Source organism: Castor canadensis, chromosome 16 (assembly GCF_047511655.1).
Source record: "Castor canadensis chromosome 16, mCasCan1.hap1v2, whole genome shotgun sequence".
Taxonomy (NCBI): Eukaryota; Metazoa; Chordata; class Mammalia; order Rodentia; family Castoridae; genus Castor; species Castor canadensis.
In genome coordinates this window covers 43,457,003-43,482,198 of record NC_133401.1, presented here as the reverse complement: position 1 = coordinate 43,482,198, position 25,196 = coordinate 43,457,003, and the positions used below count along the sequence as shown (strand labels likewise).

At 48.2% G+C, this 25,196-nt stretch overlaps 1 protein-coding gene across 4 annotated transcripts in view; it reads right to left on the bottom strand.

Annotated features, from left to right (window-relative positions):
* Positions 1-24,150, bottom strand: part of Slc25a48 (solute carrier family 25 member 48) — a 39,155-nt gene extending 15,005 nt beyond the window's left edge. For all 4 annotated transcript variants that reach the window (XR_012442912.1, XM_074058840.1, XM_020187349.2 and 1 more), the window contains exons 1-4: positions 23,929-24,150; positions 19,434-19,477; positions 12,355-12,426; positions 10,148-10,406 (exon numbers count right to left, since the gene is read on the bottom strand). Coding sequence is in view for 3 of the 4 variants with exons in the window: in XM_074058840.1 (XP_073914941.1) it covers positions 10,148-10,406; positions 12,355-12,426; positions 19,434-19,477; positions 23,929-23,974 (421 nt within the window). In the remaining variant the exon portion in view is untranslated. The remainder of the gene's footprint in view (positions 1-10,147; positions 10,407-12,354; positions 12,427-19,433; positions 19,478-23,928) is intronic.
* Positions 24,151-25,196: the final 1,046 nt, after the last annotated feature.

The following is a 25,196-nucleotide window of genomic DNA, read 5'->3' as shown; positions in this document are numbered from 1 at the left end:
CCCATGTCATCAATTGCAGTTATTATAATTCTAGTTCCAAATAAAAACACATCACACCAATACCATTGGTTACGGTCAAGGTCCCCAAAATCTAAAATAATGTTGAATTCACACTTATCTTGAATTCAGCAGCAGCAGAAAACTGTGACCAGATCAAGATAGCACTGCTGATGAATCAAATACAGCAGGAATTCCCATGCAGTGCCAGGTGCCCTATGGGTTGGCCTGGGAGGTATGGGACAGGTACCTTGGCCATGGGAAAGCATGGAGTTTCATGTAGCTCTAGCAGTAGACAGATTTTAGTTGGTAAAAACTCAATTTCACTAACTCTTGAAGACTGATTTGAGAGGTTACTGGAGAGTGGCTCGTGGAAATACATACAATTGAATTCTCTGTTCTTGCAGGTCCAAGGAGCTCAAGAGTTGGCAGGATGCTCTGTCAGTACTTGGCCGTGCTGAACCACTGATTCCTCATCTATTTCTGAGCCTTCAGGGTTTGTCTCCGGAGTGTACACGTGTAGGGGAAGGCTTGGCATTAGGTTTATTTGCTTCTAAAGTGAAATGTACTTAATTTCTCTAACTAGGGTATTTAGTCTATAATGAGGATAAAAATATAAACCAGATTTTGGTCATTGCTTATAATGAGCTTTCTGCCATCAGAGACTGCTTTGTTCTGCCCTCTCTAAACAAGGGCTGACTGCCTTTGATTGTGGTGGGCGTGGATTACAGACCTCACCTACTCCAGAGGCCTATGAGTCCTTTGCTTTCCCAAATTCAAGTCCCTCCTCCAAGACTGGCAGGATGGAGGCATGTTCACCTTCACCTTAGGGTGGAGACAGCCCATCCAGGTCTAAAAGGAAGCCCCTGCAGACCTCCTGTCTTGTCAGCTCAGTCCCCTCTATTCTCCTCTGGCCATCTGACTGTACTGTTCCCTTTGAAGTGCAAGTGCCTTGCTTGCTGGCCTCCTCCCTGGGTCAGGAGGGCACTTTGAAGGCAGGTACCTCTATAGGGAATTTTCTTTTAAGAGGTTAGGGTTTGACTTTGATGCAGCTATCTTCTGAGTATGAAGTTTTGCCCTTCTTGAGGCAGTGAGTTTCCTGATGACAGGACTCACACTGTGGCCTGTCCCTGAACACTGTGACCCAGTGCTGAAGGCTCTGTGTCCGCTCATCTTCATTCCATGAGCATAGAGGGGAGCAGCTGGTCTGAACAGGTCCCAGTATCATGGCCTCCCAAGGGTTCACCTGCTTGGCATGCATCCCAAGCTGAGTGTCAGCTGCAGAGGTGGCTGCATCCATAGGCCAGAGGCTTTAGCTACTAAAAGGAACTCCCAAATCATGGTCCACCTACAGCACTGGTCCAAGATGCTATGGAGGAACCCAGGACGGTGGTGCTACATCCTTTAGCAAGCCAGCCTGGGGTTAGCTTTGGGCAAAAGCAGGCTGCTGGACACCTCAGACCACTGTTCCAGGATATTATGAATAGGAAACTTGCACCTACTTCCCGTTTCTAAAGAGTCCAGCTGTTTCCCCAGGACCTGGAAGGCCAAGACAGGTGAATGCTTTAGCAGGAAGAGCCCTGCATTAGGGGCCAGTTTTCATTCCTGCTCATTTGTCATTTACTGTATAACCCTATGCAAGGGACTCAACATCACTGGACCTTTGCTTCCTCATCATCTATGAAGCGGGGGTGGGGGGTGGGGGGATGGATTAGTGTCATCCCCCCCTTCAAATGGATGACTGTCCTCCTCCTTCAGTTTTTGCGAACATTAAAAGAGAATGTTGGCAAACACACTTTACTAAAATGTGTTACAGAAACACACTCTAGTCGTGGGAAATAGTTATCATTCTGATGTGCATTACCCTGTCCTGATGTGACTCTGGGTTCTGAAAGTACTGGACCTGCCAAGCTCAGGCCTGCAGCCAAGCCTACTATGAGAGATCACAAATGCCAATCTGGGGCCAAGAATGACCAAGACTGATTATCAAGTTCAGAATCAAGGACAATACTTGCTCTTGTCAATTGATTCAAAGAACAAATGATGTGTCACCAATGCACATAACTTTTATAAGGGTTTATTATGTTGTATGAGCCTTCATTAATCTCTGGTAGCCGCATGGGACAGTTTGAAAAGAACCCAGTGGAAGTGTCCAGAACTCAAGGACTTTTGAACTGCATGACTATATGCCTGGCCTCTTCACAAGCCTCCTCCTTCCACTTGTAGGCGGGCAGTGTTTAAGTCCTTACTTCCTATTGGTAGCCTATTGAGAAGGTGTCCCAGGCTGTACAGCCCTGGGTGGTCTCCAGGCATTTGTGTCCGTCATCATATTCCAGGTGTTCCTGACTTCCCATAAGTCTCCCTTTCTAGGAGTTTAATGGAGGAATGTGTGTCCTTTCAGGGATCTGCTATTGATAATTCTCTCCTTGTATTGGGTAAGTCTTGGAAATAAGTGCTACTCTTCCCCAGGGTGAACCTGCCTGGAATGTTTTTCTTGGCAGTCACACATCTTTATGGTAGCAATGCAATTATGTTGCCAAAGAGACAAACCAATGAATAGTTCCTGACCTTCCAAGTTGAACATCTCTGAGGACTCTGGGAAGCCAGAGAAATGCTTTTGCGCGCATCTTGTCACCACTCAGATTCTAGGACTCAAATGGCTTCCTATCCTAGAATGGACTTGATGATCTTGCCTGCCGAGATCCACCCTCAGCTGGCACTCTCTGCTGCTTACCTTTCAAATACAACTTGTCTACTCTTGGCATGTCCAGAAAGTAGGGCCTCTCCTCCAACCCTGGCTATACTTATCCCCTTTCTTTGCCTAGATTCTTTTCTGTGCGGTGGAGCCAGTCCTTCTGACACCAACTTCTTCCTTGTTCTTCCTCTTGCCTTCTGTATTCTCTCTTTCTTTCTCTCTTAACTTGGAAAGAAGTTTTTCTTCTTTTCCTTCTCCACTCCATCTCTATCTCCAATGTCAGTCCTCCCCACCACACTCCCCTCCACCCTACTTTGGTAACACCAGTGTCTCAGGACCCTGCTCCTAGTGGTCATGGAGTTACATAGCTTGGGCAATTGGAGGAGCACAAATAAGTCCCACAACCCAAGCTTCAGTTTCCCTGCCTGTAAAAGAAAGATATTGAGAGCAGCTATTTCACAGAGTTGCTGCGATGACTTCATAACGGAATGCGTATTAGCACTGTGCACAGGCTATGGTCTCTATAACTGTTAACTACAGCTGTTAACTCCAGTGTAACTCTTTGTGCCTCCCCACACACCTTTCCCCAGGCTTTACATCAATGTCCACTTTCTTTTCTGAAGCTCCCTTGGCATTTACGTCTAAGGCCATGACTTTGGCTGTCACTTCTATGCCTAGCATTCCTCTGTCCACCCTCCAGGCCCAAGGCTGCCAGCTGTAGTCCCACAAGCACCTTACATAACACAAAACCAGGCCAAACTCACCATAGTCTTGTTTCCTGTCCCTTCAGCAAGGGTCCAAAGACAGCAGCAGTGACAGCCAGTATTTTCTGATCATGACTCCATCCCACATACTTTATCTACTGCTGTGTTTCTTATGGGGCAGATTCCACTGCCCTCATCCTTGTCCAACTTTGAAATCCTAGGGCCATTTTGACATGTTCCTCAAATTGTGCTTGACCTCTTGGTTCTGCACCATCAATGCTTTTGATCTGCCACATCTCTCTGTTCCCATTGCCCTGGGCTGGGGCAGCAGCCTCCACATCAATGCATCCACCCCTTCTCCCCTTTCGATGGTCACATCCATGTTCCTACCATGCAGCTTTGGTGGGGTCACTCTGGTGTCCAAGCTACTTCTTTGCCCATCTAATAGAATCTTAGCCCATCCATGCTTTGGTAACTCATCCACTTCCCTCCACACCCCTACCCCTGAACTGATTAATAAAACAGCTCCATCACCCTGCTTCATGCCTGCCTCTTTCCTTGCCCTCCATTGCTCCCTCAGTATACACACTCTGTCCCACGACCCTATCTCTAAATCCTACCCAGTACTCAAAGATCTCATCAACAGCTCCTCCCTCTCTGGAGCCTTCCTGACTCATACAGTCAAAGTAGGAGGTTCCAGAGCCTTTTCTGGGACCATTCTCATTTCCATACACATCTGGCTTTACCTCAGACTCAGGGCTCCCTGTAGGAAGGGTGTGTACCCAGCACCTCTCTCTGCTTTACCCATTCCACCTGGCTTAGATGGAGAGTTCAGGAAGTGCTGTGAACAAAGAGTTCCAAGAGTGAGTTCTAACAGAGGCAGCACACAGCCCTTGCCTCCAGCTGGGCCTAGTAACATGATGGGGGTAGCCAGCCCCAGCTAATCCTAGATCCCCCCCACCCCGGTCTTCCAAGGTTGACCCACTTGCTGGGTGGAAGGCTTTAGGATCTGCCCATTAATTAAGCTTTGAATGGAAATGGCCTGGGCAGCACAGGGACTGCTGGTTCTAGAAACCGGCCCCAACTTCCAGCTCAGGCAGATCCCCAGTTAGGTTCATGCTCATGCAAAAGGTAATAATAGCATTAAAAGGGAAGGTACAGTTTCTTCACTGTGAAAGGCACAATCAAACAAATCCAGGCCAGCCCTCCTAACTTGCCAAGCAGCACAGGTCCCTCTTCATCCCACTGGAAGAACACCTCTGGAGAGCCGGAAGAGTCTGCAGGAAGGATAACTGTTATTTCATGTACAGTGGTATCAGCATCAAGGGAAAGTTCCCTGCAAACTTCAACAACTGTTGGCATACTGTGATAAGCCCTTCTGAATAACAATGTCACAATGTGTACCAAGAATCTTAAAAATGGCCTACTCTTTGACCCTACTTATGAATCAAAGAGCCCACACATTTAGGAAAAGAGCCCTAAATGAACATGCCTCTTTGTAAACAAATTTGCTGATCACAAACTGCATTGGGGACAAGCTGTAAACAGCCTAACTGGTCACCAGGAGGAAGATAATGCACTTACAAAAGTACAGTGAACACTCACTTCCATGTTCCCAATATGCCAGACTTGGGCAAGATCTTCACAGATGCTACATTATTCTATTTTATCCAGCTAGAAAGTAGTTACTATTGTTGTGAGTAAACTGAGGCTTGGTGACATTAGGTGAGCCTGCCAAAGTTTCTCAGTTTTGATGGAAGTAGGATTAGAGGTAGTTAGTCTAACAGTGTATATGTCTGTGTTTCCTAGGGTATTATATATTTAAAGAATTACCTGTCTATTTTAAAGTTTATATGCTATTTTAACATAGAAAATGTTTCTGCTATAATGTTCTATACAAAAGGACATTAAATTATGTATAGCATGAGTATAACCTTTAAAAATCTTTACCTAAGTATACAGAACAGGAAAAGGAAGTGCACTAATGTATCCACAGTGCGCATTTCCTCTTCTGGGTTGTACTTGGATAGAGAAACATTTTCTCCCTCCTCTCTCTTTAGTGTTTTGTTGCCTATAAATTTTCAGTCATGGCTCACAACCACTACACAGTAAGAAGGAAGTCACTGACTCTCTATTTGCCACTCATCCAACCAGATGAGCTGGGCTCTCACTCAACGTGGCCTCCGGTCCACCTGTCACAAGTTGCAAATCAGAGAAGCCTCAGGCAGTTTGTACTTTCCTGCCTCTCACACCACATGGTTATCACTCTGGAAGTGGACTGGCAATTTTGGGGTAAAACCAAAATCCAAGAGCAATCTCGTGGATGCCTAGAAATGCCCTGGTCAGCAAAGTTACCACACAGAGAGGGCCTGACCCAGAGCAGAGACCTTATTTATATTTGCAGTCAGCTTTGGCCCTACTCTGTTTGGTTCAGACAGGTTGGGATCACATAGTGTTCTGTTTGTGTTTGTTTTAAATTGAATTGCGTAATAATTTCCAACTGAAATAACATATAGAAAAGTCTAGTTTTCCATCTTTTTTAAAAGTCAGAGGCACATGACAAGTTAGGTGGAGCAGAGTCACGGCCACCCTATTGGAAGGATGTGGACCCAGCTCACCAGTCTTCACATATTTTTTCAGGGGGAGAGGCAGTACTAGGGTTTGAACTCAGAGCCTCGTGCTTGCTAGGCAGGTACTTTAACATTTGAGCCACTCTATCAGCCCTTTTTTTGTGTTGGGTATGTCTGAGATAGGGTCTCTCAAACTATCTGCCCAGGCTGGCCTCAAACCACAATCCTCATGATCCATCTACCTTGTAGCTAGGATTACAAGCATGAGCCACCAGCGCCCAGCTCTCACCACTCTTAACTGTCTCCCGGACACCAAAGCTGACACTTTATGCCTGAACTGTTGTTTCTCAAACAGCAGAGGGAGGCAGACAGGGAAATATGTCCTTTGTTCATCTTCTTATCAAAAGAGGAAAATAGAAACATAGGGTAAGAGGGCTGTGAGTCAGTAGGGCACCGATAGCTCACGGCTGTAATCCTAGCTACTCAGGAGGCAAAGATCAGGAGGATCATGGTTCAAAGCCAGCTCCAGACTAAAAAAAGTTCACGAGACCCTATCTCAAATAAACAAGCAAACAACAACAATAAAAATCACAAAAAAATAAGGCTGGTGGAGTGGCTCAAGGTGTAGGCCCTGAGTTCAAACCCCAGTAACACACACAGACACACACAGACAAACACAAATGTTACCTCCCCGGTTCCAATTAGTCTTTAAAATTTCTACTTCAGGCCTAAAGGGTTCCTAAGAAAACCACATCCTTCCTCATTTCCTGCTGAGATTCATAGAGAAAATACTGTCTGGTAACCCTCTGTCTGCCTCCCTAGTCCTTCCCTAGTAGTTCACTCTGCCTGTCACCTATGGGCACCAAGTCCTTCCCCACGCAACTGTACCAGGAGGTGAGGAAGAGCAGTCCACACACAGGGATGGCCCAATGCCATGTAACTCAGATCCATTCCTGGGATCCCAATAGCTGTACCCATTTCTTAAGCAATATTATTTTTGAGACATGCTCCTAGCTTACCTTCCTCCCTAAAATCTGAAGCTGGTTTTGTGCGTAAAGATTTTATGCAAGGCCTAGGTGGCCCAGTGGCACCAAAGTTGCTGAAGCCTTCTGGGTTTCTACAAAATCTTGGGACAGAAGCAGAAACTTTGTCTGTGGACTCAGAGTCAGCCCTCCTTCTCAAGGGAGACTTCAGGCTGTGAAGCCTATGTCTCAGTTTCCCCTTTGTAAATTCCAGGAATCAAGGTGTTCCAAAGATCAAGTATGTATACAACAATTTTGGCACTGTGTCTGGCATATAGTAAGGGCTCAATGAATACAGGCTGTGCAAGCTGTATGACTGTTACCGATCTGACAGCCCAGGTCTCAGAAGCTTGTGGGGCATTGCTGAGGCTGGCCCTCCAGTCTTGGTAACTATTCTCCCTCCATGTGCTCAGGAAAAACATCTTTGTCCTTGTCTTAAGCTAAGCTTTGGGTCCACTCACTGAGGACTCAGAGTTTTGCCAGTCCTAGGCCTCTTACTGACAGCCTCTCTGTGTTCCCAGAGGACCTATCTCCTGGCACACTGGGATGGATAAACATGAATTCATTTTCTGTTGCAGCCATGAGGGGTTTATTTAAGAGAACAAGAGAACAGGTTTCTCATTGACAGCACAGATGAACCGGCCACATGTGCCCATGCAGGAGGGGGTCAGGGAGACCAACCCATCTTCAGATGTTTTCTCAAGTGTCTTCCACAGCTCAAAAGTCCCTATGTTCTCACTGCTCAAAGGTTTACTCAGGAGATAGGGCTCTTTAAGGGTCCAGACTTCCTGGATGGGCAAATTCAAAGAGCCTCAGTCCAGGTGGGTCACACCCCAGCCCCCCATGTCCCAGGCCAGGAAGGCCTGGATGACTCTCTCCACTACGCTGAGCAGGTTCATGGTCCTGACCTCTAGGTCTTCCTCCCACCCTGCTCCCAAGCCCTCTCTGAACCCAGCCAAATTGAGAACCCATCTACTCCCCCAACCCACCCAATTCTGTCTGGCTTTTGGCTGGATGCTACCCTAGGTAATGAAAGGATGGAGTCATTTGTTCACCACTGTGTGCCCAGCTGCTAATGGTGGCTGCTCAGTCATCCAACATTGCCCAAGAGCTTCATGCTCATTTTTGGGGCCTTTTCTGGGTCTGTATATTTCCCTGGCTGCCTCCCACCTTTTTCCAGTCTCCAAATGTTCCTAACCAGTGTCAGCACTCCTATTCCTCAGATCCTGGCTTGCGACCATCCCAGCATCCTCTACAGGGTGGGTGGGGATGGAGGAAGGTGGCACAGGATGGCATCAAACCCTCCAAGAAATCTCACTTGTTATCTTATCTCCAAATGTCCCAAGCCTTCTGAAGGAGGGCATTTCTTTCTCTCTTTCTTCCCTTCCCTTTCTTTTGCAGTACTGGGGTTTGAACTCAGGGCCTCAAACCTGCTAGGCAGGTCTCTACACTTGAACAATACCTCCAGTCCAAGGAGAGACTTTTTCGATAAACATCTTCCTTTGTGTCCCCACTGGTAGCTCAGCCCCAACAACACAATACACACACACACCCCATCCCATTTTCCTCTCCTTCAAGAGACAAGGTGCAGGTGGTGAAGAAGGTGAAGTGGGGCTATTCTCGGGAGCTGGGGAGCCTCATCCCTGAGCTTCTTCAACCATCTGGACCCCAAGGAGTTTTAAGACTTATGAAGAGATGTTCTCCGCACCTGAGACTAAGGCGAGCTTTTCTGAAATAGATGGGACAGAGCAAGCAGTCAGCTTGGGGCCAGGACACCTAGGATCTAAGCCTGCTCACGAAGCCCTTCAGTCCTCTCCATCTACTTCTGCCTCTGGGATGGGACCAGTGAAGCATGTTTGAAACATTTCTCAGAGTTATAGCTCTTTGGTCAAACTAGTTGTACCAGCTACATGACTATGGCAAATGGATGAAGTGGGGTCCCCGGTGGTACCTTTGTTATCCTGGGTCTCCCCCATAATGATACTGACACTTCAGCACGCTTTTGAGGAGCTGGGCTTTGGGCCTTCTGCATGTCTGGGAGAGGCACCATATTCACACCACCCAGGCAGAGTGTCAGAGACCTGGGTGAGGATGCTCCCGAGTGAGCTTCTGGGGGCTCCGGTTGTGACACACAACTGAACCCCAACCTCTGTGGGCAGAGGGATCACACAGTGGCCATTCAGAGATCTGCTAGTACGAGGAGACTTACATATGAGGTGACAGAAAGGGACCAGGGCTCCAGCCCTTCCATTATACAGAAGGAAGGACTGAGGCCCTGGAAGGTGGTGGAAATTAGTAGAAGAGCTGAGAAGGAAACCCCAAGGCATTGAAGTATATATCTTGTAGGACACCCAGCTTGCCCTTCCTCCAGAGTGGCACTCTCTGCTTTGCACTGCATGTTCTTCCCTTCCTCCCTGGTCACAGCCACTCCTGATGAAAGTCATGGAAAATTCCTAGTGAGAAGGAAATGAGAGGTAGCTTGTGGAAGTAGTAGCTGCACTGCATACCAGGAAATGAAAGTCTAAAGAACACTGAGGGCTGGAGCAGATGGAGAGGAGACGTGTGGCCAAGTGTGTGTACTCTCCTGTTATACTTCCTGGCCGGTGAGGCTAGGACCATGGGCTCCAGAACAGGCCATATAGGGGTATGAGTCCCAATTCAGCCTAGGGAGAGCTTCATGGGGATGAAGGCTGTGCAGTCACATAGGCCCCACAGTCAGTTCAATGCTCTGCTGTGGCCATTATAAAACTTGCAATCATTTTTGGACAAGGGGGCAGTGCATTTTGTTTTGCACTGTCAATTATGCAGCTGGTCCTCCCTGTCCTGTCCCCAGGTGTGTGTTCTTGAGAAAGTACCTTAGCCTCTGGGAACTGCAGTTTTGTCATCTGTAAAACAGAGGTCAAGACAGTACCTGCCTCACAGAATTGTCATGGAGATGGAGTCAGAGAACCCCTATAGAGCTCTGTGTGCTGGCACAGAGTGGTGTGTGACCAGTGGTAGTTACAACTACAGGTAAGAGTGCTAATGCTGACCATTACCTACTAATGTAGGTGCTGCTCACTCAATAACAAGGATGCTATCAGCGGCATCCAGGATCCAGCCACCCAGAGAAGAGTCACAAGGTCTCCCGCACCAGGTTCCCCTCCCCTGGCCACTTACCTTCCTGAAATGGCTGTGTCTGCATCTGTAGCCGGATCTTGATGAGGTCCACCGGCCCGCCCAGCCCGACAGAGACCACGCCAGCCACCATGCTGGCCAGGAGCAAGTCAGACAGGCTGCGGCCAGGGCTGGTCTCGGGTTCCTCGCAGTGGTGCTGGCTGAGGAACCTCTGTGTGTTACTAAAGACCCCAAACACCACCGAGTTGTAGACAGCGATGCTGGCCAAAGGGAAGGACATGCCTTTGAAGAAACCGAACACCTGTGGCAAGAGCCAGTGGGAGGAAGCATGAGGCTAGGGCTGTACCCCACTGGGACCCTCTGTCTGCATGGTGACGTGCAGGGCTCCCCTGATTCCCTAACCTGAGGGTGATGGGGTTCACACTGAGATAAATAAACTACTATGTCAGTGAAGAGCATGGAAAATCTGATGAGACCAATGATACCAAAGAGACCATGGGTGGGGACTGTTCCCCACTCCTAGGCGATCATTCCAGTCCTGAGGAGTTGCTCTGTACGACACTTTGGTTCCTGCACAGTGGTGCTCTAGCCTGGGACCTGTGTCTGCTGCATGAATGGCAATATCTGGAGCTAGCCAGGGTGACCCTGGGGAGCCCTAAGGAGCAGTGGGCTGGCCAAGCACCACATACCTTCCCATCTGCCACTCAAATGAAGCAGTCTCTGGTCACTTGCCATGGGCTAGACCCTGCAGAACAAGCAAGAAGCAGTCTCTACCCCACTGAGCTTATAGTCTGGGGACAGCATAAGGGGTAGGAAAGGACAATCTGACAGTACAATCCACTCATCTGTGATGGGGGCATTCTACAAGAAGCCCCCTGGGCCAGCCTATGGATGGGGGCCCCTGAGCATGAGTGTCCTGACAAAAGTGGCTGGAGAGGGTAGCCCCAGGAGGACACAAAAAGGGACTATGAACACACACAGGACACAGCAGGCTAGGGAGCGATGCTGCCCACTAGGGTCAGGTTCCTTTCTTTATTGCATTCTCAGTGAACACCACAGACTCTGAGGAAAACTGGAAAGTTCCACAGGCCCTTGGAAGAGTCGGGACAGCACACATGTGCCAAAGATGAAAAAGGAAGCCACTGTACAAACTGGTCATTTACACAGCTGTGCACAAAACTGATAATTCTGAGCATGTTGCCACAGGCAGGACATCTCACACACGTGTGCATGCACTCCCATGTGCATATACACACACATACCTGCGCACACCCTGCTTCAGGCTCTTCTTCCATAACAAGGTCCTTCCAATAACTTGGGACTTTGCTTAGCCAGTAGCCACAGTGTCTCAGAAATACTTCCCAGAGTCCCCACTAAAGTCCGCAGTTGGGATGCTGGGTGGCAGACACTGTGAATGTTTGCCAAAAGGGAGAATCAATGGCCACTTTTCTGGGGAATGGGGAGTGGCACAACTTTACCCTGGCACACCAAGTACTGGGTTTGCAGTGCTCGCTTTGATTTCAAAGCAGCCGGTGGAGACAGGGTTAAGGCAACACAGAGAGGCAAAAATGTACTTGATTTGTGAATCTCAAAGAACTTGCAGGAGGCTTCCCAAGCTGCAGAGCACTTGGATCAAGCTAGTGGAGACCACAGCCACAATGGGTCACATTTCCTGGGACTCATGGAAAAGCCACAGACTTACACTTGACCATTTCTTTAAATCAGGTTATTTCCTCCTAAATTCTAAAATCTATCTTAAATTCCCCGCAAAAGGGGGGTGGGTGGGAAGTGCTAATTCTCAAGAAGGGAGCCCATGTGTCTTCTACAAAGCGTTATTCAGTTTCCCTTTGAAAAGAAACAGCCTGGGTCAGATGGTGAGCTGTGGCATCCTAGACTCTGAATGCTGGCTCCCACCATACCCAGATGAAGGGAGTCTGTCAGCACACAGTGTATCCCCACTCATTCTGGCTTGAAAAACTGTCACCTTGTGTTTGGAGGAATTTTCCACACTGTGACTCTAAACTCCAGTATTTCTCCAGAGAGGTCACACAAAACCAGTTTTTCCCCAGTAGTATTGCACTGGGTGATAGGCGAGTTAAGGCAATGTAATACTTGTAATACTTGGTGAGAGATGAGATGTGAGGAGCAGGAATGAGTGACTTCCTGGCCAGTGTGGGAGTGTCCCAGCCCCCAGTCTGAGAGAGATGCTTATAGGCATCACTCCACCCACCCACCCGAGGGGCACTTACACTTTCTCTCCTGTACACCATGCGGATGCAGCTGAGTGTATTCCCGAAGCCCACACCAGCCTGTAGACGAGTCTGTGGAGAGAGACGAGGGTGTGGGTCTGCTCAGAGATCAGTCACATCCTTAAGCCCCAAAAGATGCCCCAAAAGAGACGGAAAGGCCCTGCAAAAAGTGACACCAGGACAGAGGCCTCGGTTCATTCCTGGCCTGCCTGGTGCTTGGTGCTCTGCAGGCAGCCTCCTTTCATGTCACATTCAGCCTTGATCAACACAGACAAAGTCCACTTTGCCCAAAAGAAGAACCAAGGCCAGTTAGCTGAATAACATAATGGTTGCTGACCCTGTGGCCCCTGTCTCTTGCATACAGAAAGCCAAACTGTGGTTCTCACCTGCCTGCTACATTCTGTCACTCATCCTCCTGAATGTCCTTGGGGAGACCTGCTGTTCTTACCTAGAACCAGCCCCTTGCTTCCTCCCTCCATCATTTCTCACCCAGACAATGGCCTGGGCTCTTCCAGGCCTCACCTCCATATCTTCTCTCTACACAAAAGTCAGACTGATCCTTTCCAAACATCAATGAAACCATGTCACTGTTTAAAGCCCTCGCCTCCCATCAAACTCTCCCAGGAGGTCCCCAGGGAGCACCTAGGCCTGCTTCTCACTCCCTGGGCCATTTCCCCGGCACGCCCTGCCTGCCATGCACACTTCCCGGTCCCTGGGGCATCCTTTTCACCTGCAGCTCTTTGCTCTGGCTGTTCCACCCCCGAAAGACTTCCTTGGCTCCTGCTCTTCTGTTGGGACTGAGCTTAGCACCACAGTGGCCCTAGTTGCTTGTTTATGCAGGGTTTACGTTGGATTACCTCACTAGGGAAGGGCCACCCATATTCCTTCCCTTTTGTCCTGATACAGTAACAACCATGCAATGGCTAAGTGAAGGGTTAGATGACAAAGGCATGGTACCCTTATGGAAGCTGGCTTTGGTGATGACTAGGGGCAGCAGATGACAGGCACAAAATTGCTCAGAGTACCCCCTACCCTAGTTTCAGAGAGTTCCGCTTCTTTTAACATGTGTGGCCTAGAGTTCTCCATAAAAATGCTTTCTTAGTATGGACAGAATGACATTCCTAGGCAGGAAGGAGCTGTGAGAGCCACACAGAAGGAGGAAACACTGGTCCTGATCCCACAGGACCCAGTATGCAATAAGGAGCTAAGACCCAGAGAAGCAGTTAACTTCCCACAAACTACCTGAGCTTAACTCTGAGAAAGGTGGAGAAGCCCCCAGAGGAGCACACACCACCAAAGTGGCTGTTTCCTAGGTGACGCTTTTCTGCATGGAACTTTTCTGCATTCCCAACTTTCCTATAATAAGCAGGGGTATCTTTTGTAACCTTTAGCTTATATAGTTTTAAATGGTAGAGCACTTTCTTAGCATGTGTGGGGCACTTGGTTCAATCCCCAGCACTGCATATGTAGTCATAGAAAATAGTATAATATTGGTCAATAGTCATAATAAAGAAATGTATTTATTCACTCATTCAACCAGTATTTGTTGACTACCTATATTATAAGTCTGTTCCAACCTCAGGAAATTCAGCAGTAAAAATGAAAATGTCAAGGACATCATGGAAGTTACAACCTAGTGGGGTTGGAAAATATAGCAAATAGAAAATAATTCCCAAGGATAAAGTTTCATTAAATGAAGGTGAGTGCTATGGATAAGACAACCTGGTGATGGCAAAAGAAATGCAATTTTTCATTGCTGTCTCCTGGTGAAGCAGAACCAAAGAAGTCCACCATAAGTAGGGTGTTCCTAACAACCAGGACAATGACAGGGTCCAGGAAGGTGGTATAGGATCCTCTCTGTGCCCCATTCAGAGCCATCATGAAGCCCAGCACTGTTCTCTGCTATCCCCAGCTCTGCCAGGGGTGTCCTTCAGTAGTGAATCCACAGAATGATAGACTCACCTGGAGGGATCAAGTGGCTTTACCACTCAAACAAATGGTACTGGAGGGAACTCCAGCCAGGAGCAAAAATCCTGGATCCCAGAATAATTTCAAAGCCACAGAGCAAAGGTGTATCATACGTGTAGAGGACTTGGTAGGACCTTGGGGACAGTAGCAAAGTCCAAAGCTCCAGGACTCCAAATTAGAATAGGAGCTGGCATTTAGTGTGTACCAACTGCATACCAGGCATCTTGTAGAACATAACCTCACTGAATCCTATAAACACTGTGAGGCACAGACACTGCAGCTTACACATGAGGAAAGATGTCTGCCCGTATTACCTTCCTATTGTTGCTGGAGTGACTTAAAACAACTCGACTTCATTCTCACACAGATCCAGATGCCAGAAAATCATGGCCTGTGCCCCTGAGTAACCAGCAGCAAGCTTCTCTGCTGTGACTGAGAAGGGAGAGGAGCCTTTGACCAGGGTCAGCAGCCCAGGGCCTGGTAGATGGGCTCTTCTACAGGCGAGTCCTGGGACCTCACTCGTCTGCCTCCCTTTGCCCCTAAATGTCAGCCATTCATCAGGGCAGGGCCGTCTCACTCCTGGCTCTGTCTGCAGCACTTCCATGAGTAATTCTCACAACAGTCTCACCAGGGAGGTGCTCTTTTCCAATTTTACAGACAAGAAAATGGGGGCTCAGGAGGGCAAAGTGCCATGCCCTGGGTCACTTAAGGCAAGGCAGTGAGGACTAGATTGTTAGTTGGACTTGCCCAGGTCTCTCCCAGTGGGCAGGGACTCTAGAGAAAATGTCAGCCAGAAGGAAGGAAGGAAGGAGGAAGTTCCAGAGTGAACAAGGGCCCAACCGCATGCCTCTAAATCTGGACCCAAGGCAGGACATGTGAGCTCCATCACTAGGCTGGTGTCTCTGCAGAAGGTTCTCAGGCTGAACATGGACTAGATCTTCTGCCTCCGAAAGAAGAGCAGGGAAGAACGGTGGGAAAGGAGAGGGGCCCCAACCTTTCCAGGTGACGGTACAGGGGACAGGCTCACCTGTGCAGCAAGGCAGGGGCCTCACTCATGACCTAAAGCCAATGCCTCATGTCCTTAGGGAGGAGAGAGAGATCTGACACAGCGACACTGAGGGAAAGGCAGAGATAGGGGCTGGAGTAATGCCACTTGGATCCATGCAGCACTGAGGATTGCCAGCACAGCAGGAGCCAGGGGAGTGGCATGAGGCAGAATCCCCTCTGAGCCCACAAAGAGCTTCCTGAACTGTGAAAGAATATATTTCTATTGTTTTCACTACTAGGTTTGTGGTCATTTGTTACAGCAGTGGAGGAAATGAATACATGCTCCCAGTATCTTACAGTTAAATCTCTCACACACTCAACCAATTTTTACTGACTCGCTTTCATCAACCAACCTAGAGAAACAGTGGTCCTTTTCCTTGCTGTGACACACAGAGGTGCACACTTGACTAGCAGCAACACAATCAGTCAACTGAAGAAGCCAGTCAGGAGAATAACTGGCCATTTCAAGGTGTCCTCATAGGTCCCCAGAAGAGAAATTTATGTAGACCATTTAGGACAGAGACTTCAAAACACATTCTCCAAATGTGGTTGAAACCCAGATAGATACTTTCACAGAATGTAGTAACTGAGAAAAACTTAGTTTATATAGAATGATGTTAAAAATAGCAGCTCCCAATTCTGAATGCCTACTGGGTACCAGGAACCACCCTTATCTTAGATTTACTCTGTAAACCAGGAGTTGTGCCCAACTTAACAGAAAGCTATGTCAGCAGGAAATGGCAAGCAGTGCGTTCAGCCCCAGAGCCGGCATGGTTCCAAGGCCTCTGCGTTGTGGCTTGGCCTGCTGCCTTCTAGCTGATCACGCTTAGATTGATTTGCCAAATGAATTCCGTATAGAGCAGGCTAGGAGCAAGTTAGGTGAGTCTCAAAGCGTGGAGAAGTCAGGGACTGCCTGAACCCTGTGGGGGATGTCAGATACAACACCTGAGTCTCTTGAGTCTCCAGAAGGCCCAGCCCTGGAGAGGTATACAGCAGGCGCCTGTCCTGGGAGGAGATCTGGGATAGTCACTCATTCAGTAGGTGTTCTCACCCAGACCCGTGTTCTGCTCTGTGCTAAGTGGTGTTCTTTACAGGGCAGGGTTAGAAGGCACTGGCTGGGGAGGTCCAGCTCTGGGCAGGTAACAAGCCAGCTTTGTGGGGACCAGAAAGAGTTCAGTAGGCATCTGCAGCTACCATGGGGTAGGAGTGTTTGACAGCCTGGCTTGGCTCAAGAGCCTTGGGGAGTGGCTGAAATGAGCCCCATCTCTGAGTAGCAGTGATCTAGCCTTGAGAATCTGATCAGTCTGCTTCAGACATGAACTTGTTCCAAAATCCTCCTTGGTGGGCTCTGGAGGCCAAGGCCTGGCCCCCACCCTGCACTAATGTCACACCGCGTCCCCACCTTCCCACTCACATGACATGACATACACACTAGCCTTCTCTGCTTTCCTTGAGAACATATATGAGGCCTGTTCCTACCCTGAGGCCTTTGTTCCAGCTTGTGCCTCTGCCATAAGCACTGTGCACTCAACTTTGTCTGTATGGCTCTTTGTAAAATTTTTCTGCCTCCCTCATTGCAGAATCCTCAGAGCCCTGGGTGGTTAATGGCTGCTTCCTAAGTCCCCAGGCCAGCTCCACTGGTCCCTTTCTCTTCAGACATCCCTTATATAATAACAAGGCTTCCTGCTAGCCCCATTACCCTCCCCCATACCTTGATTAGGCCCTCAAGCAGGTGTTTGGCATTGCGGTACTTCCTGCCAGCCAACTCTTCCCTCCAAGGGGGCTCCTGGTTCACCATTCATGAGGGTTGGCAGCTGAGGTTTGGGCCCTCCTTGGAGCAAGCATACCTGGTTGTTGTCTCTGTCAGCTGGTAAGCCCCAAGGCCTTGCCCCCTGGTCCCAGCAGTGAATGTGGGGACTGGACCAGTCCTCCTGGTCCTCCAAAGCCCTGCCACAGAATCCCCCGATAGGTCAAGCTTGTTTTCCACTTATTCACAGTCCTGTGCCAAGCTCCTTGTACCAGGGTATCTAGAGAAGGTAGAATTGGGGACTCTCCAGGTGAGTCTCATACACACTGAAATTGAAGGACCCTCATCACCTGCCAAGACCAGTTTTGACAGCAGATAATCTGGTCTGTGCAGCAAACACAGTAGGTGTTTAATAAATAATGAACTCTTGCATGTCTGAGGACAATGACTGATTTCAGCCTTTGCAAATTCAAGGCCCAGCCACTTCCTTTACAAATGCTGTGCATGTTTCCTGAAATCCCTACATGTGAAAATTATCACAAAGCAGTCACCTGGTGAGGGTGTGAGAGCCTGCCTTCCTCTGCCTGTGCCCTGAGAACTGGATCCCAGCAGCCCAGCTTCTACTGGCCCTTGTGCCCAGGAAAGGCAGGGGCATTAAGATGGCTCTTAGCTTCAGCAGCATCCTGCACCTTCTCCCCAAGAAGGCCTCTTGTGTCCCAACTCCTTGTTCTTCTGATTCCTCCTTCTCAACACCCATACAAGCAAGGGGACAGCACAGGCCTTGGTAGCCTCAACCCAAACAGCAGAGAATCTTAGCTGGCCAAGGACAAGGTGGCCTGGAGAAAGAAGGATTCTCTGAAAGGGAAGACACACCAGAGCCCAGTTCCATCTAGCTCCTGTGGGAGCTGTCCCTAGGGAGGCCCGCAGTGAGAAGGTGGCTCTAGACCACCTTCCTTTATTCAGGAACTTCTATTGGGCTCTGCTCCTGTCTGTTCCAGGAAAGGGCACTGACCAGTGAAGCAAGCTGGCCTGGGACCAAGTTCACTTTGCGGCTTTAAGCCCTAGCAATGACAACCCCACTCTGAGTCTGAGGCAGGTTCCTGCACTCCACACCTCTCCTTCTGTATACAATGGGAAGCTTATGTCATTTCTAGGTGGGGACACTGAGCCTGCTTTGCTCTCATCATGTGTGCCCACTGCCTGCCTCTGGGCTCTGCTTGCCATCCTGTTGGATTGAGACCTCCCCTGAGGACCCTAAACACCCCTCCTTTACTACTTAAAGGGTTTCTTCAAATATTTAAGACAAGTGTGCTGATTACCCCATCAAGAAGACAGCAGGCCTGACTCATCTAAGAGAGGCCCATTATCATACTGGGAGGAAGATGGCGAGAAAGAAGATTATAGCAGCCATCTGAGATGGTCCTTCCTCTGTGTGCAATCCAGGAAGAGTTCTAGAAAGGTCTGGAAGTCTGTGGTGAGGAGACACCCTTGACAGCCATGTCCCCAGGGCATGGCTGAGTTCTGCTCATCCCTGGAGATGCATAGTGGGGTAGGATAGGGTCAAATAACATGCGTATACAGCATCTCAGTCCTCAATTTTGAACTTATGTGACCTGAGACAAGCCTCCTCCCTTTTCAGGGGTACATCCCAAGGCCAGAGTGGTCCTGCCAGCTCCAGGGTCCTCACACCCATGGGTCTCATCAAGATACAATGGCTCCCACTCCCAAGCCAGGTCGGAAGAAGTTTGAACCTGACATTTAAGCCCTTGAGGATTGAGTGCTGACCTGCCTTGCCTGGATTCTGGTCTACAGATACAATCCGGCACCTGATGCATCCGCAAAAGTGGTCATGCTGGCTTTTCCCAAGCACAGGTCCCCCTTCCCCCTCCCACAAGTACCTTTTCTCATGTAACTCCCTGTGTCTGGTCTATTTGTTTAATCACTTGAAACCCAAACTTACATTCTGGGATCAGAGGTGACTTCCCACTTGGAGCCTTTCTCGATTGCTCCGTTCCACAGAGACTTAGAAGAGGGCACTCACCAGTGCCTTGTTCCCTCCCACCCCACCAGCTCATGAGAACATGCAGGCAGGAACAACACATTCACAGTTCACAGAAACAAAATCAATGCTAATAAGTAAGGGAGAGCCATTCCAAACCAGGCCTCCTGGCATGTCTCTCACCCCCGTGGGCTGGCAATAGAGAGCCTGACCTTGACTGGAGCCTCTCAGGGGATTCAGAAACAGGATGCACAGTCCCAGAGGCAGAACCACCCCAACACCCTTCCCAAGAGGTAATGGGAAACATGGGTACTGTACCTTGACTGTGTCCAGTGGGTAGCCAACAATGACACTGGCTGCACCTGTAGGTCAAAGAAGAACACCTGGTCACTCAGAGCCTGGACTCTTAGTTTCTACCAGTTGGGCCTTGGAATAGGACAGGGGCTAGGGCATTCACTCAGTTAGCAGTCAGTTGCTAAAGGCAACTGTGCTAGGCATTGGCCCAGCTACCAAGGAAGGCAGGAGAAAATGGAGTTAAACCTGGGTTGTGCCTTAAGAGAGGGGATGAGGGAGACAAGCGGAGGGGGGGACTTCAAGTATGATATATTTGATATATTGTAAGAACCTTTGTAAATACTACAATGTACCCACACTCAGCACAACAATAAAAACAAAAGTACCCTCAAAAGGGAGGTAAGGCGCTCAGACAATTGGATATTCACATGCAAAAGAATGGAGATAGTCCCCTGCTTCGTACTATATAAAAAATTAATTCAACTTGCAATCCCAGCAACTCAGGAGGTGGAGAGCTGGAGGGTCATGATTGAAGGCCAGCCTGGGAAAAAGTTAATGAGACCTCATCTCAACAAATGAGCTGGGTTTGGTGGTGTGCATCTATGGTCCCAACTGACAGGAGTTATGGGTAGAATTGTGGTCCAAAGCTGGTCTCAGGCAAAAACAAAATAACACAAGACTCTATCAAAAATAACTAAACCAAAAAAGAGCTGGAGTGTGGCTTGAGTGGTAGAGCACTTGCTTAGCAAGTGAGAGGCCCTGAGTTCAAAGCCCAGTACTGCCAAAAATAAAAATTAATTCAAAATAGATCAAAGACCTAAACAGAAGAGCTAAAACTACAAAACCCTCAGAATCAAATATAAGGAAAAAGTTTTATGGCCTGGGATTTGCAATGAGCTCTTAGATATGACACCAAAAGTATAAGCACCAGAAGACAAAATAGATAAATTGGATTTCATAAAAATTCAAAGCTTTCATACATCAAAGGACATTCTCTAGAAAGTGAAGAAAATCTACAGAATGAAAAAAATGTTTGCAAATTATATACTCAGTAAGGGTCTAGTAACTAGGATACAAAACTAAAAGAATGCTTAGGGGATGTGGCTCAAGTGGTAGAGTTCCTGCCTAGCAAACACGAGGCCCTGAGTTCAAACCCCAGTACCACCAAAAAAGAATGTTGAAGTAGGGAAAGGATTTAGGGAGACATTTCTCCAAAGAAGATATACAAATGCTCAACAAACACATGAATAGATGGTTAAAGTCATCAGTCATTAGGGAAATGTAAATCCAAATCACAATGAGACTCTTCATCACATCAGCTAGAATGGCTATAATTTAAGGAAATAAAGAAAATAACAAATGTCAGAAAAAATGGAGAGGAACTGGAACACTTATGTGTTGCTGGAGGGTATTTACAATGGAAAACAGCTTGGCTATGCCTCAAAAAACAAAGTTAGGCATAGAACTACATGATCTGGCAACTGCAGTCCTAGGTACACACCCAAGAATTGAAAACAAATACCAGGTATGTGACTCACATGTCCATGGTAGGATTAGGGAAGCAGCCCAAGTATTCATCAGCTGATGTACAATGAATAAAATGTGGTATATTCTTCCAATGGAATATTGCTTAGCTATGAATAGGAGTAAGTTACTGAACCATGCTACTACACAGAGGAACCCCAAAACACATCGAAGCTGAGTGATGGAGGCCAGACACAAAAAGGCAACAGATTGTGATTCTATGTCTATGACTTATCCAGAATAGGTAAATCCATCAAGACAGAAAACAGGCTAGTGGGTGCCAGGGCTGGGGGAGGGGGAATTGAGTGATGGTACAGTTGGTAGAAGATGTTCTTCGGTCATATTAAAAAATAAACTGAAGCAGAATAAAATTGTAATTTTGGTACACCTTCTTTGGTCTACCCTGTGGAGAGCACCTAGTTAGATGTTACTTCTGAGTAGTTGAACTTAAGTTGTTTTTCTTTGATATAAGCATTTATAAGAAATAACCAAGTTAAGTTTTTCTTATGTTTGCAAATTAAGCAAGGTTAAGGTCACTATGACACACCACTGGCTTTGTCTGCTCTTGGGATTCTTCAGGCCTGGTCCCCATTTTAAATTTACTTCATTGCTCACAAGGAAAAGATTTTGGAACAGACAAAGCAATGGTTTCACAGCACTGCAAAGGGACTAAATGTCCTGGATCATACACTTTGAAATGGCTAATTCTATATTGCGTGAATTTCAACTAAAAAGAGGAGGAGGATGAAGAGAAAAATCTAGCAAGTTTTCAGTTACCTGTAGGTTACTTAACTTCTTCATGCCTCACTTTTCACAAACATAGAATGGGAATATGGCTTAATGGTAGTACCTATCTTCTTTTCCATTGCAATGACACAATGCATGTAAAGTGCCTAGCAGAGAGCCTGACGTGCACAGGATGCTAAGAAAAGGACAGTCATTTTTGAATGGTTTTTGGATTTTGTTTTGTTAAGTTCCTTTTGAAAGGTGATAGATGCACTGGATATTTTCTCACACACACATGCACACAAAATGCCTGTCTACACACACACACACACACACACAAGGCTTGCACAATTGGGAGGGAAGCAAGGCTGTCTCGAAGCCACCTGGATGAAGGCAGCCTTGTGGAAGGAAGATGGTGACTGACAATCAAACCCCAGCTGTTCTTCCAAGACAAACTTTCCAACACACTGACGAAGAAGGCAGCATCTCTGCCAGCACAGGTGGTTTAACCAGCTAAGCTAGGTAAGGAGGTCTTGGAATACCATGTATTTGCAGACAGAGAAAGCAACTAGTATGGGAACAATTGTTGGAGTTGGTAAACTAATTACATAAATATATATAAGCAGATGCAAGAGGTCATATATTACTGATACAAAGTATCCAGGAATAGCAAATCTGTAGAAAGTAATCAGCAGTTGTCCAGGAAGACGAGGGCCACACTGTTTTTGGGCCTAAGAGATCTTACTGTAGGATGAAAATGCCCCACTACTAATTTATAGGGATGCTTGCACCACTTGATAAAGTTACTAAAAATCATGTAATTCTCATGGGAGAAGTACATAATATGCAAAATAAACCTCAACAAACTTGCTTTAAAACTATTCACTGAGCACTTAAGTTGCACCTGGCACCTACTAAGTACTCAGTGTTAGTACACTCACCATCATCACAATCATTTCACTGAAGCAAAACAAACACTTGTTAGTGTTAACAAAGTTCAATCTCAGACTAAGACAGCCCCCGACCACCCATGCTGTGTGTGTGTGTGGGGAAGCCCTCTGTCTAATCAGAGGTTGGAGCTAAGCTGACTCTGCACCCTCTGCTGTCAGTTTTCAGTCACCTGCAGCCTTCAGAACTTGGTCTGATATTTAAAGGGTGGCCAAAGAAGGGTCTTCCCTCTTTGCCTGTCTCCCAAAAATGGATGAAGACTTTTCCAGTCAAGGAGGGCTTGGATATGCCCAGTGGGCCTCCAGTTGCAGCCCCTGACTGGTCAAGTTAGAAGGCAGAGCTCAGCCCTACCAAAGGGTGCTGTGCCAACAGGCCTGCCCACCAGTGTGGAAGGAGACATCAAGAAGGTGTGCAGTAGAGGCCCTGCTGTCATCTGTGGGTGGAAGAGACTTGGCCACCTGCTAGATGGGAGGGGAGGACCTGCAGCCTTATCTATGTCTTGCTCTTTTTCTCTTAGTTTAGTTCTTTGTTAGGAAGGGACTGTATTTAACATCCCTTTTAGGATACTCCTCTTAGATGGGCCAAAAGAAAGATTTTTTTTTTCACAATAAACAAAGTTCCTAAAATGCCACACACCCCCCCCCCACGAAATAGCTGAGAAAGGAGGGATATACCTATTTGATTGAAAGAAGAAAATGGATATAACTCTGGCCCAATCAACCCATCCTTTCCCTAGCAGAGAAACTCGGGGAGGGATGGTGAAGGCACCAACCTGGCCCAAAAGTGCCAGGAGGAGGAAACTTGGAGGAGGGCGGTGGTTGACAGTGATTGCAGCTGGAGAAGGGGTCCTCTCAGTTGTCACTGGGCACCTAAGGCCAAACGTGCACCCCCTGGGGCCGGCCTGCACTTGAAGCCCGGTCTCACCACCACCCCAAGCCTAGGATTCACCAACCACCAAACCCAAAAGTTCCCGCGAGCCATGTCCGCAAATTCAGGTGCGCAGTAGGTCCCAAAGGATGTGTGCCCTCGGGCGTGGCTTCATTGGCTGGCTGCCTGTGTAATCATTACCAAATCAAGTCCTAACGTCCAGGCAAATCAGAAGCTCGGGGTGAATGGCTATGAAACTCTAGGAGTTTGGCTTCGGGAAGGAACTGCAGGACCACCCAAGAGGACTAGTGCTGGGGGCTCCCTGCAGCCGGCGATGAGCACGCAGGGGGGCGCGTGTTGGAAGCGCACGGGGCTGACCCAGAACAACGCGCGCAAACGCTCTGCAGCGCGCGCCCTTAGTCTCTGTGGGTCTAAGTGTCCCAATGACACTCACCTCCGATCCAGCCCGCCACAAAGTCTTCCAGCTGGAAGCTGCTCATGGCCGGGGTCAAGCAGCGCCTCGCCTTCCCAGAGCCCGGGCAATGCCCACTTACTGTCTGCGGGGCATGGCCCGCGGGCCTAAGCACGCTGCAGAAAGTGGGCGCCTCGGAACACACGGCAGATCCTACTCCAAACCCAGTGGCCGAGTCACCCGCGGGCCGGCTCTCCAGCCTGGCAAGTGCCAGGCCTCTGACACCACGCCCCCAGTGGACCTTAAAGGCGCAGCACTCCGGCGCAGCGCATCCCAAACCCAAAGAGTGGAATTCCCTGGGCCCTCCCTTCTGGCCTTCGTCCTTGCCAGGTGCAGAACCTCAGCGTCTTTGAGGCGAAAGTGCCACTGGAGTCTACAATTGCTCACGTTATGTCTTCAGGGACACTTTTGAAAAAGAGAGAGAGAGAGAGAGAGAGAGCGCTTAAGCTCAAACACTATAAACCAGACGCTCTTAATTCTTGCATGAGTTGATTGAAATCAACGGACAGCTGTACCCAGGACATAGTTTGCCAAGGCAGTTTTAGAGTTAAAACTCCCTCCCACACCGCCCCGCCCACATTGCCCCTCCCACACTCTATGCCCTGTGGGGTTAAGAACCCTCTGTATTAGCGACTGAATGATGTATAGAAGCACCTGCCCCCAGAAGTCAGCTTCCAGCCAGCTCCAAGTACTTCCTAGGGCTTAATGAGGCCAGCATTTTCTTGCATTTAAATCAGCCTTGCTTCCTGTGCCTGCATTTACTCCTTGTTGTAAGTGTGAGGTAGGTTCTATTAGCCCCACTTCACACATAAGGGAAGTCATTATATATTTAGTGTATGTAACATCTGTGTATCACACACATAGATTTTAATCTTTTTTTCCCAAAAGAAGCCAAAACTAGAAGGTAAGTTGCCACGCTGCATTACAGACTTAGCTGTCTGAGAGCAGATTTATTCCCCAAACCTGGCTTTCCCAGGGAAGGACCAAGGGGAGACCCTGCCCAAATGAGTGGTCCTGCAGCCCCACCTGCTGAGGGTGTACAGATTCCTGCTGGGAGCAGTTCTGGCCAGGTGGGAATCTCTAGAGTCCCTTAGGAAAGGTGAGGTCAGGCTAGAAACTTCCGCCAGGAACTGTCTGGGACTGAGGTCTTGGTGGCCAGGCTGCACTTCACCAAAACAAAACCCATTGATAGCCCTATCCCACCCCCACCAGATTCACTGAGGCAGCCATCTGCAGGGAAATAGGCCCCA